The 12383-nt window shown below is 44.4% G+C and overlaps 4 protein-coding genes across 4 annotated transcripts; 3 read left to right on the top strand and 1 right to left on the bottom strand.

The window, feature by feature from the left end:
• Positions 1–408: 408 nt before the first annotated feature.
• Positions 409–1203, bottom strand: KLTH0C00418g (KLTH0C00418p; the record flags this gene model as incomplete). The annotated part of the gene is made up of 1 exon (XM_002552200.1): positions 409–1203. The coding sequence occupies one exon, from the start codon at positions 1201–1203 to the stop codon at positions 409–411; it is 795 nt and encodes a 264-aa protein (XP_002552246.1).
• A 2967-nt stretch (positions 1204–4170) lies between these two features.
• KLTH0C00396g (histidine phosphatase family protein) lies at positions 4171–5580 on the top strand (the record flags this gene model as incomplete). The annotated part of the gene is made up of 1 exon (XM_002552199.1): positions 4171–5580. One exon carries the CDS (start codon positions 4171–4173, stop codon positions 5578–5580), a length of 1410 nt encoding a protein of 469 aa, XP_002552245.1.
• A 720-nt stretch (positions 5581–6300) lies between these two features.
• Positions 6301–7431, top strand: KLTH0C00374g (KLTH0C00374p; the record flags this gene model as incomplete). The annotated part of the gene is made up of 1 exon (XM_002552198.1): positions 6301–7431. One exon carries the CDS (start codon positions 6301–6303, stop codon positions 7429–7431), a length of 1131 nt encoding a protein of 376 aa, XP_002552244.1.
• Positions 7432–9230: 1799 nt separating this feature from the next.
• Positions 9231–10907, top strand: KLTH0C00352g (KLTH0C00352p; the record flags this gene model as incomplete). The annotated part of the gene is made up of 1 exon (XM_002552197.1): positions 9231–10907. One exon carries the CDS (start codon positions 9231–9233, stop codon positions 10905–10907), a length of 1677 nt encoding a protein of 558 aa, XP_002552243.1.
• Positions 10908–12383: the final 1476 nt, after the last annotated feature.

Here is a 12383-nt window from a genome sequence, read left to right as displayed (position 1 = left end):
CCATCAACAAGTACGGGAGTAATTGTATAATCCGAGTTGCGCTCGGACTCTGTAATATGATTTTGTAACAATTATTCACTTTATGATAGACATGAGTTCAATCTCGTTTCATCAACTTCCATGATGCTCCTGTTTCAGGGCCATTGATGATATCAGGGTACAGTTTCAATGGAATAGGTGACCATATTAGCTCGCGACCTAGGCAGCTCAATTTCGTTCGAGCAAGTGTTCGCAAAACTATGGAACCTCGCTAACCCCAGCCTCACCTCTCGCGGTAAATACTTATGGTCTCCTGTGAAGGTAGTTGGATTAAAGAATTTATAACTTAGATCAGGATTTAAAATAAACATGTAAACAGATCATGCCAACAGAAAAATATTTACCGATTAATTCCGGTGAAGGTCAGAATCAGACGCCATCTAAGCCGAGACAACCCCCAGATATCTTATCGGAGCTGTAGACATCAGCTAGATAGTACAAGTAGTTGTCGACGTTTCTCACTGCGAAAGTTGAATTGGACTTAGCTAGGTCGAGCACATCCTCAACCTCCTCAGTATATTCACCGATATATTCATCTAGATTGATGAAAGACACGTGAAAGTATCTGTGGATCATATCAATACCAGCGTAGCGAGGAGGAGGAAAGTCCTTAAGAGTTCCATTTGCACAGATGTCAGAAAGCCACGCACGTGACTCATAAAAGTAGTCGCAGATGACAGTCTCAGCGTCCGCTTTCTCACGGTGGTGTCCGGCGTAGTAATTAGGGTTTGCGGCACACAACCCATCCACATCGTCGCAGCGTAAAAGGACATCGGTTTTTGTCATGTTCGCGATGCCATCTACGACGCCAAGCACATCATAAAGCTCCCCATCACCGAACCACCTCTTGTAAATAGTGTCGTTAGCACCCTTTACCAGCAGTTGTTCTTTCGCATACGAAGCAACTTCCATTGTTTCGTTCATGGTTCTTGTTAGAAAATCGACGTCGGTGGCATTGCAACTCTTATGCAAACGAGGGAACTGCGCATTTGCCCATTCGCCTGTTGCAACTGTGGTAAACGTTTTCCTAGTGTTTTTAATGTTGACCGCATCTCTTTCAGCAATTATTGCTAGTACAAACCCTGCAATAAGCGTGCCTATACAGACTATTGATGTGAGTAAAACCAGTCCATTGCGCCTAAAAGTGCCTATTTCCTTGCTCATGCTCGCCGTTAGCTCCCATTGTATCCTCTTGCGTTACGCCCTTCTATCAATGCTTTGCTCATAAATACAAAATTCTTCAGGGTCTCAAGGGTCCATATTTTCATTTTTGAATAACCCTTGAGGTATCATCTCTGTGCTCGAGGCTGTCATCGGACCCTGCGTCAAGGCACTGGAACAGTGAAAAAAAAATGAAATTCAAAAAAAAAAAAACTTCTTAGATGAAGCGGTATGCGAAATTGTCATTAAAGTACTTCAAGGGTTTCAGTATCCAGGGAAGCGTGTCTATAGAAGAGGCTGGGACCGAAAGTGGTGCAGAATCGTAATCTAGCCTTCGCGTGCAATGGCAGCCCAATACTGTGCACCAGAAAGAATTTCGCTGCGCAGATATAGGTCTGCAGCGTTGAGAAGCTAAGTGAAGTCTTCGGGATACAAAAAAAAACTCAGAGAACTAGCCAGAAAAAGAGGAAAAGAGCTCTTTGAATGTCGAAGCTTCAAAACACAAAAAAAGACTGCTTGATGGCTTCTCTTGGATAAATAAAAAACGATGGGTCAAATAGTGCTCCAAAACTGGAGCAACTTTCGATGATAGTTGGCAGCACGAAGGTGTTGGGAGTATATGAGAGCCCCAAGGTTTAATGTTGAAATTGGGCGTTCAGAGCTCATATTTCTTTAACTTGGTAAGTAGCAGGCTATCACAAAATTCAAGGCTAGATGGAGCTTCATGAATCACTCAAAGCCTCGAACTAGCCCCAGCGCCGGAAGCTAAACTCTTCTTCATCAAAACCAGCGAGAACTACTTCCCCGTATGCTTTCGAGAAACAATCTTGATGTTCTGTAAAATTTTCGCTGGATCGTGAACATCATAACAAGCTTTATTAGCTCCTTTCCAGATAGTTTTAACGCTTCAAAGCTCTAGGCTTTAAGGGGCCATCTGTTCTTTTAGGCTCCTGTGTGCATTGTCAACATTTCAGGTTTTCGACACTGAGAAATCGCCCAGCACAAAAGGGAATAGTAAAGCGGCGTCACAATGCCTCAGTATTTTCCCGGAAAAACCGTACCTTCTGATCAAGGCTGTACCCCTGATACCTTAGAGACGACGGAGACATTTTGCTGAAATGAATAAGCGCCGATCCCATGTAAGGAACATCAACCTTTGTTCTGTTTCTTCTAGAACCGTTTACATGCCTATTTCAGCACTTCAAGACTCGAGCGTCCCTTTGCTCGGACGCAATGAGATAACTGAAAATTTGACGATACCCCGCGCGATTCTAAGACTGCGTTGCCATTGCCAATCAAGAACCTCCGAATATACAGATTGCAGGAAAATTTAGGCTGATACTTCTTATAACAGGTTTTTCTATGCCGCTGTTGAATGATGCCATTAACAATTTTTTATTGATTAGTAGCTCATTGCTGTTAGGGAATTCATCAAGCAGATGCCCTGGACCCCTGACACGCACCGCCATTTGCAAGGTCGCTTTCAGATGACCGCCTTCAGATGACCGCTTTCAGATGACCGCTTTCAGATGACCGCTTTCATTTTCGCAGAATGAAAGAGATTGATCTCGTAGCACAACCATTGCTTCCGCATTTGTGTAGAAGTCTACTGGCAGCCCTTCGGGAGGCAGTATTCTGCAAACTTGTGGATCTACTCACCGCCTCATCGCCATTTCCAAACCAAAAGCTTTAAAAAATAGCGCATTTCTGGTGGTCTTTATTGACCGGCCTTGCAGCTCTGCTAACATGGGCACGAATCACAATGACGGCGGTGCGTAAAGAACAAAGAGGAAGCTGCCAACTCACGCGCTAAGGAAAGCCTAACGCCTCTAAAAAAGTCGCCAAGATGCTAGTTCAGCAGCACCAATACGGTGCTTCTACGCGCGCTTGAAGACACTCAATCCTCAACAGTCTTGCTCTCGGGCTGCCTACTCAGCCGAGTAACCTCAACGGAGCACGCATCGAGCTGCCGACGAGAAACCGGCGAGCAGCAGATAACGCTCGGAGCCCGACTACTCGCGACCGTGCCACATCGGGCCACAGAGCCCGCTTCATGAACCCGAGAAAAACGTCCGTCCGTTCCCAGCTCCGTTATAACCCCTTTGTCGCTCTGTGCCGCACTATATCTATGTCTTCCGGCCCAGGAGCAGCGATAGCGGTTCAGCAGCGAGCGGCCGGAGCTTCGAAAACACTGGCCCGCTCTCGCCACGAACTTCGAAATTACTCAAGAAAGCGAGCCTCCCTTTACATCAAGAATGACGGCAGCCATCTCGGCCACTTCCCTACAGCCCCTGAGCTACCCTATAACCATGACACAGGCCACAAGAGCACCTGCCTTTTTATACCTATAGCATGACAGATCAACATCTCCACAGCATGCCGTACATTGGGCTACCCGACCACTATTCACAGCCGCCGCACGTGCCAAGGAATAACCTCCCCTAAATTACGCACCAACACACCGCAGTGAAACTTATTCAGAAGTCCAATCACATGGCGCCTCTATGTGAAGTATTCCCACGTTTTCGACTCAATAACTTCGGTGCCGAGCGGCCCGCGGCTCACTAGTTCCTCCGCCAAGAGGTTAACTGCGTTCACGCATCTCACTCGTATTACACGTGTTTCTAATTTCGTTCCGAGAATGTTAATTCACCACAACAACAGGTGAACCAATTTGCGCGGCAAGTTCGAGGAAAGAGCTCTTGGCGCTTAGAGGCAATCGCGAGGCTCGGCAATAAAAGAGCCGAACAGGTCCCACGTGTAATTTTGGTGAGGCGGCCAATCTCACGGTGCTAATGCCGCCGCACCTGGCAAGTAATTGTTCGCTCGAGTTAATCATCCGGTGAGGGTCTTAAGGGAAGCAGGGTTTGGAGGTAATTATAGTATAAATAGGACAGGCGGGCAGCCAAGTAAGACAAAAAAGATTCAGATTAAGACGGCAAGCAACAACACAGCTCAACTACAATACCAATGATCTCTCAAGCCCTGGTGCTTCTCGCCGCGTCTCTCACCGAGGCCGCGCCAGTCCTCAAGCAAGGTAAAGCGTCTACCGCTGATGTGTCGAAAATCGGGACTCAGGAGAAGCTGTTCCCCTACCTAGCCGGTTCGGGTCCCCACTACGACTATCCGCTCAGCTACGGTATCCCCAAGGAGATTCCCGAGCAGTGTACGCTGCAGCAGGTGCAGCTGTTCGCGAGACACGGTGAGCGTTACCCAACCCAGAACAAGGGTAAGGCCATCGCTTCCACTTACAAGAAGCTCCACGACTTCAATGGCACGTTCACCGGCGCCTTGGAGTTCCTCAACGAGGACTACGAGTTCTTCGTTCAGGACACCGCGAATTACGAGGAGCTGACCACGTGGGACAACATCCTTGACCCTATCAACCCTTACGTGGGCGAGCTGGACGCTCAGAAACACGCCCGCCAGTTCCTGTTCCAGTACGGCGAGCTGCTAGAGAACCACACTTCGTTCCCTATCTTCACCTCAAACTCCAAGCGTGTGCACGACACCGCGAACTTTTTCGCCAAGGCTCTGGGCGACCGTTACAACGTCAGCCTGCAGATCATCGATGAGGACCCTTCGATGGGCGCCAACACCCTGACTCCTATCGAGTCCTGTACTGTGTACAATGAGTCCGAGCAAGCCGACGTCATGAATGAGTACTCTGACGCCTACCTGGTCAACCTCGCCGGCCGTCTAAACACCGAAAACAGTGGTCTGAACTTGACCAAGAGCGACGCTCTGAACTTGTTCTCTTGGTGTGCGTTCGAAGTCAACGTCAAGGGTTACAGCAACATCTGCGACGTGTTCACTGCTGATGAGTTGGTTTCTTTCGCTTACTACGACGACATGACCAGTTACTACGAGGATGGTCCAGGTAACTCTCTAGGCTCTACCGTCGGTGGCGTCAACTTCAACGCCTCGGTCGAACTGCTCAAGCAGCACGAAGAGCTTGACAACAAGGTTTGGTTGAGTTTTACCCACGACACTAACATCGTCAACTACCTGTCTGCCATCGGCCTCTTCGACGACGGTAACAAATTACCAACTGACCACGTTCCTATCCAGAACCACGTCTACCACAAGTCATGGATGGTTCCTCAAGGTGCTCGCGTTTACACTCAGCTATACCAGTGTGGTAACTCCTCTTACGTTAGATACGTTGTCAACGATGTCACCATTCCTATCGAGACTTGCCAGTCTGGTCCTGGCTTCTCCTGTGAGTTGAACGACTTTGTCGATTACGCTTCCACCCGTTTGGAGGGCCAAAACTACATCGAGAACTGCAAAATCTCCTCAAGCAGCAACCAGACCTCGTTGACCTTTTACTGGGACTACACCCAGAAGACTTACAACGCCAGCCTGATCCACAGTTAGAGACACACTGTCATCTGTGCCGCGCTATCTGCTACTTTGAAGCTTCACGTTGTCGCGTAAGAAACACTCTGAAATGTGCCGCGCATGTCTTTCAACGTCCTCCCGTCTATAATTTTAGGTTCTTCGAGCACTTGAAGCTCTTTTATACACTTTTTAAACTTTGACCGACTTTATTGTTTTTCAATTTGCCTAGTGATCATGTCATCATTAATATACCCTTTAGGTTATGAACCCTGGCCATGTGATAAGGAAGCTCGAAGAATTTGGTGCACTCCGCTGCCCAGAGCAGCGCAACATGCAATGCCAAGTCGGGCTTGAGGGCTTGAGTACTTCGTAAATCGAATAGAGTGAACTACCGACTGCGGCACTTAGCTTAGGGCCGGCTTGTACAAGGTTAGCATCGACGCCGTAGGAAAATGGTGCATAAGATGCCGTATGTCTATTGCACAAGCGCTCTTGGCCCGCATAATGGGAGAACACCTTGCTGGTCAGAACGGTCAATTTTGCAGGAACTTGTCTTTTGCAGCAGGCTCTAAGAAAGAAATGGTGAGCTTAACCCTGTGGGTTAACAGGTCTGCGGACCTTGGCGTTAACACAAGAAAAAAAAAAAATTTGCAGAATGCCTATCCGTCGGCATTCATTATAAGTAGCTGAGATGGATCTCTCGCTTTGCAGTCGGATCATCTTGATCTAATCCATTCACTAAGAAAGCAACACAACATGAGCGGATCTGAACCTTGGTGGCAACAGTACGATCCTGACACCGTCACTATTAGTGATGACAGCGTTCCGGATTCTTGGAAAATCTGTACAATTGATGGGGTTTACTTCGGAGGGAATTCTTACAGCGGATCATTGGGTGCGCGTATCTCATCTATCTTTGTTATCCTGTTTATGAGTACCTTCTTCACACTGTTTCCAGTTATCGCTGCGAGATCAAAGAGACTCAAGGTTCCCAAATACGTTTACCTATTCGCGAGATACTTTGGTACGGGTGTTATCGTTGCTACGGCCTTTATTCATTTATTGGACCCTGCTTACGGCGAGATAGGGCCTCAGAGTTGTGTGGGTATGTCTGGTAACTGGTCCAAGTACTCTTTTTGCCCTGCAATTATTTTATTCACTGTGTTCTCCATCTTTATCGTTGACTTAGCGAGTGATGTATATGTCAAACGCAGATTCGGCATCACCCATGGCCACGGTGACGAAATTGAAAATGCCATCGTGAAGCGCCAAGAGGCAACCAACAACAATGTCGACATCGAGAGCCACAACCTGGGTCACTCCGCTGATTCTGATGATAAAAGCAAGAAGTCGTACGATGTTGTGTCGAACGCGAGTACTGAGATTGTCACTCAATCCTTCGAAAGTCAAATTGGTGCCTTCCTCATCCTCGAGTTTGGTGTCATTTTTCACTCCGTTATGATTGGCCTCAACTTGGGTACCACAGATGATGAATTCTCTACCCTGTACCCAGTTCTAGTGTTCCATCAATCTTTTGAAGGTCTGGGTATTGGCGCTAGACTTTCGGCAATCGAGTTCCCCAAAAATAAATGGTGGTGGCCATACGCACTCTGTGTTGCCTACGGATTGACTACACCAATCTGTGTCGCAATCGGTCTGGGTGTCAGAACTACCTATGACGGCAACTCTTACACCGTCAATGTCGTTTCAGGAGTGCTCGATGCCATTTCCGCAGGCATCTTAATGTACACCGGTCTCGTTGAACTTCTGGCGCGTGACTTCATTTTCGATGAGAACAGAACCAATGACATTTCAAAATTGTTGTTCATGGTAAATTGCACTCTATGGGGCGCGGGCTTGATGGCCTTGCTGGGCAAATGGGCTTGAACTTTTAAATATCTAATAATTCATAAAAACAATAAGCACTATTCGGAACAGAACAAGTTTAGAACTATTGTGTGGCCTGTTGGAGTCGCTCCTAAGTTAAAAAATGCTAGAAAATAAATGTTTTATGGAGGGGAGCCCTTAGGCTTATCTGTCAGCGTACCCATTCCTGTAACAGTTCACGAGGTTGCGTGTATCCGTGGGCTGTTTAGCGTACTCATGCTTTCTTCGAGGGCGATAGCAAGATGGCCAGATAAACATACACTTGATTATGGCAGGGGAAACAGTGGATGCCCTGTCCCCCATAGTGTACCCAGTTAACAGGTTTCCTTGCTTTCCTTAGCTAACCAAAAAAGTTGCGTCCTGTTTATAAAAGGTGGTCACGATAGTTGAAACCAGAAACCCTTATTCCAAGGCGTATGATTCGTATAGCTTATATTACTACCGGAAATTTATACTATGTCTGCTGCGTCTCTTAAAAGCTGGCGAGGAATCGGACAGGTGGGGAATGCCAAGAATATCGTTAAAGGTGCGCAGACTAAGGGGCATCGTGTCCATCAAGCATTTGATACCGACATGCTGGCTTTTTTTACCGAGAGATTTCTGATGTCATTCAGTCTTCCAAAGATGAATCAGTCTAATTTCATTCTGGCGTATCAAGAAGCCCGGGAATCTCATGTCAGTGCCCATTAAAATGCAAAAAAAAGTTGCCATTTCTATTCCTGTTCTAAGTTTTCGTGAGAGAAGTGAGCTGCGACCCTCTGACTCTTTACCTCGAAAGGGCATTAGCCGAGCTTTCTCTCGGATGAGCCGCTTTTTGGAGCTCTCAATAACGCTAAAAACAGAATTTTACTAATGTGCTAACAAACTGGAAGCGAGCTTAATTTAAGGCGCCGGTGTTCCTCCTGGCTGTTGCGCTCTTCGTTGAACCTATAGATAAATTCTGAATGCCAGCATTTAAGACTGGGGCCTTCCATTCGTCTATTATGTGGTTCAACGTCAACAAAGGCCTGTAAACAGTTTTGGTATGACTAAGCTAGCTATGCGTAATTTGGTCAACTGCATTAGCTGGGACGTACATCTCTTCAACTTAGGATCTACAACGTCGAATCCGTTCGAGCTATATCTACAACTGCAGCTGCAGTAGTTTGTACGCACCAAATGTTTCGATATCCAAAGTTAAAATGGTATGTTCCATGCAGATTTATGGAGTAATATCTCCGTGTTTCACCATGAAGTCGATAACAATTTTCTGTTTAGCACGGGAGTTTTATCTTCATTGCTAGTACAACATGCAACCATACTGCGAAGTTTTTGGGTGAGTATCCAAAAATTACGACTTGTATTGCCAAGAGCATATTAAAAACTTTAATTTTACTCAGAATATGTGGAAAGCCACGGCCATAGGGGCTCCAACGGAATAATTGAAAAAAAGGTGAAGGTGAACATTCAACGTTGGAGAAAATTTGGAAAGTCTCCGAGATTCACACAGTTGCGGCTCATAAAATGTGGATTATGTAATCAATAAATTTTGAAAGATCGGTTAGCCAAGAATTAAGTATTTCAGTTATTCCTTGGTCATATGGAGACACCATGACTGCGAAGACAAATTAACATCGGGAAATTCACCTAGAGACACCAGAGAAAACATGGAACATGATGAGGAGGTAGCTCGGATTGAGGCTGTTGCTTAATCAGACCCAGATTTTTAATCAAAAAAATGGAATATAAGAGGCACTCTCGAGAAACTTAGAAACGATAAATTGCTGAAAACCAGAAGAACAATCAAAGACAACTTCATAATGGGATTTAGGGAACCTCCTGCACCCAAGGACCAAACACGCACAGTTCCGGAAAATGAAAGCAATATCCTTAATGAAACTAATCACAAGGAGTCGTTTCTTGTGGATGTCGAAAATGTTAGCACAAGCTCTAGTAGCGCTGACAATATTTTCGCGGATCCGAATGTTGCGAACTATTATTCATCCATCTATGAAAAATGTCAGTACGAATGTCGGCACCTATTCGATCCTGAGTTTACCTGGAGCCAAAAAGAGGAAAGAAAAGTCAGGTGGAAGAACGACTGGTACGTTACATTTTGGACGTTTTTCATGTTCACTGCGCTGGACTTTGACAGAAGTAACATATCTCAAGCTCTCGCCGATGACATGCTAGAAAATCTGAACTTGACGACAAATGACTACAATACTGCGAATACTATCAACTTAATTTGTTTTCTAGCATCCGAGTTACCTTCCCAACTTATTTCTAAGAAAATTGGAGCAGATGTTTGGATTCCAATGCAGATTTGCTTATGGAGTTTTGTATCTATTTCTCAGGCCGCAATAAAATCTAAGACTGGGTTTTATGTCACAAGAGCACTGTTGGGAGCGATGCAGGGCGGTTTCATCTGCGATGTTTGCTTGTGGATGAGCTATTTTTTTACCTCCAAAGAGCTTCCCTTCAGGCTTTCGCTGTTTTACATAGCAAACCCAATGACTACGGTTTGGAGTAGTTTACTCTCATTTGGGCTTTTGAAAATTAAGACGGGAGGTCTGATGAACCAGTCCTGGAGATGGCTGTTTCTCATTGAGGGAATTTTCACCCTCATTGTTGGTGTTGCATCTTTCTTTAAAATGCCCCCTTCACCAGCACAAACCAAGGCGTGGTACCGCAAGAAAGGTTGGTACACCGATCGCGAAGAAAAGATTGTGGTTAATAAAGTGCTTAGAGATGACCCCACTAAAGGTGATATGCATAATAGACAGCCCGTTCGACCAAAAGAGCTCCTTAAAACTCTTCTGGACTATGATTTATTGCCAATTTATATTGTCCGCTTTTTAGGTGACATCGGATCAACGCCTGCTAAATCGTATATGACATTGACCTTAAGAAAGTTGGGATTTTCAACATATAAGACAAACGCCCTTTCCATTCCCTACAATATCATTGCAGTTATCACTATGCTCCTTGCTGGATATTTCTCGGAGGTTGTGAATCAAAGAGCTCTTATAATCATGGGGACACCAATATGGGTTTTGGTATTTTTGTTTCCTCTCAGGTACTGGCCCGGTTCTCAAGTTGATGTTTGGGGAACTTATGCAATTTTAACTATTTTGCTCGGACAAGCTCCCATATGGCCGCTCACTATTAGCTGGTGTTCCGCAAATTCAAATTCTGTGAGAACTCGTGCTGTTTCGGCTGCAGTTGTTAACATCTTTTCACAAGCTTCTAACATTGTGTCAGCAAATATTTATAGGGACGACGATAAGCCATTGTATCACCGCGGTAACGAAGCTCTGATTGGAACTGCGTTCGCGGCAATTGCCTCCTGTCTATTTGCAAAATTTTACTATATTTGGCGTAACAAGCAAAAAGATAATAAATGGAGTACACTCTCAGAAGAGGAAAAGAGTTATTATCTTGCAAATACCACAGACCAAGGGAACAAGAGGCTAGACTTCAGGTTTGTTCATTGACTCGACTATTTTTTAATGTAAATATTCCATATATAATACATTCATTTCTTCGTTTGGGCCTAGAAACTAAAGAGCAAGGAGTTATCCTTGAGAACCACCATGTAGTGAATTCTAAAATCTCATAATAGCTTTTTTTGAAGTGGAAGAAGGGTGGAGAGCACTATTGCACTATCAATTGTCAAGAACATCATGGGATTATTAGGTAACATACAGCAAGCTATTTCACTCTCCGTCTTCTAAACGATTATTTATACGTTTAATGATGATTGGAAAGTTAGTGCATGTGAATTTTGTCAAGAAGTCTGAATTAGTTCGAACTCAACATATTTCGGAACTTTGAAAGGTAATTACAGGCCGTGTGTATCAATCCATGGTTAGAATTTATTAGCATTTTTCCAAAATGCTAATAAAGAATCCGGTATCTCCAAAGGGTTTAACACATATGGACCTTTTTGTAATTATTTGCGTTTAAATCTTGGCGAATCAATGAACTTTAACCTCCGGTCTTGCATTCAAAAACTTATTAAGTATTATGTGTTCTAATTATGTTGGCAAATCAAAAATCGAAAAAAGTCCCTGATTCTCAATTAAGGTTTCCGAGGAGTGCAAGATAGGAGTGGCTTCGGTACACTACTATTTTTTGAAACCACTGGCACTGGTAAAATAGTCAGTCCATTAACGAAGCCAGCATATAGTTCAGTTGAAACAGTTTGACCTAAATTCAAATAGAGAAGTAGTGTCAGAAAAAACTCTGTAGAAGTCGCATAAAAGAAATATTACCGTTCAATGATAGTTTCAATAGCTTTATGTGGAACAAAATATATTTGGAATATTTGAATATTCATTCCGAAAGTAAACGCCGACGAGAGACTCGTGCATACAGAAAGTCATTCCCAAAAAGACGGGAAAATTAGTCCTTCAATTTGTAAACCCAACAGGAAAGTTCAAAAAAACATTAAATAGGTAGCGGTTTTTCGTTAATTTAATTGTGCTGATGATTGAAGCGTCAAAAGCTTTCTGGTAAATCAAAACTGCTGTCGCGTTCCTTGCTTACATAAATGATGATCAGAGACTTTGAATTAGTTGAGATGAAGACAAAAGCTCTAAAGTTTCGTTGTTTTCATATAGGAAGTATTAAAGAAGGTCCCGATATGGAAAGCTAAAATACTAACGAACTCTGCCGCTCGTTGCTCTTGTTTTTCATCGCCTAGCCCCCCGCAACCGTCTTTAAGCCGTATACGCTATCAGTCCATTTTGTTAGGATACTCACTATGAATTTGAAAAAGACACTCAACTTAACATCAAAACGCGAGAAACAGCACTGGCTACAAGACTTCGTATCCTAACGAACATTTAGGTCTCCCTTGATTCTGAATTTCTCTTTGATACAGGGCACGGATAAAAATGACAGCCTCAGCATACAGCCAGTACCGGTTCGAAGGCTGAGTCAAGACTTTCAACAAAAGACGAGGCTTT

The sequence above is a fragment of the Lachancea thermotolerans genome (assembly GCF_000142805.1).
Source record: "Lachancea thermotolerans CBS 6340 chromosome C complete sequence".
NCBI classification, from domain to species: Eukaryota; Fungi; Ascomycota; class Saccharomycetes; order Saccharomycetales; family Saccharomycetaceae; genus Lachancea; species Lachancea thermotolerans.
This window is presented reverse-complemented; position numbering and strand designations above follow the sequence as displayed.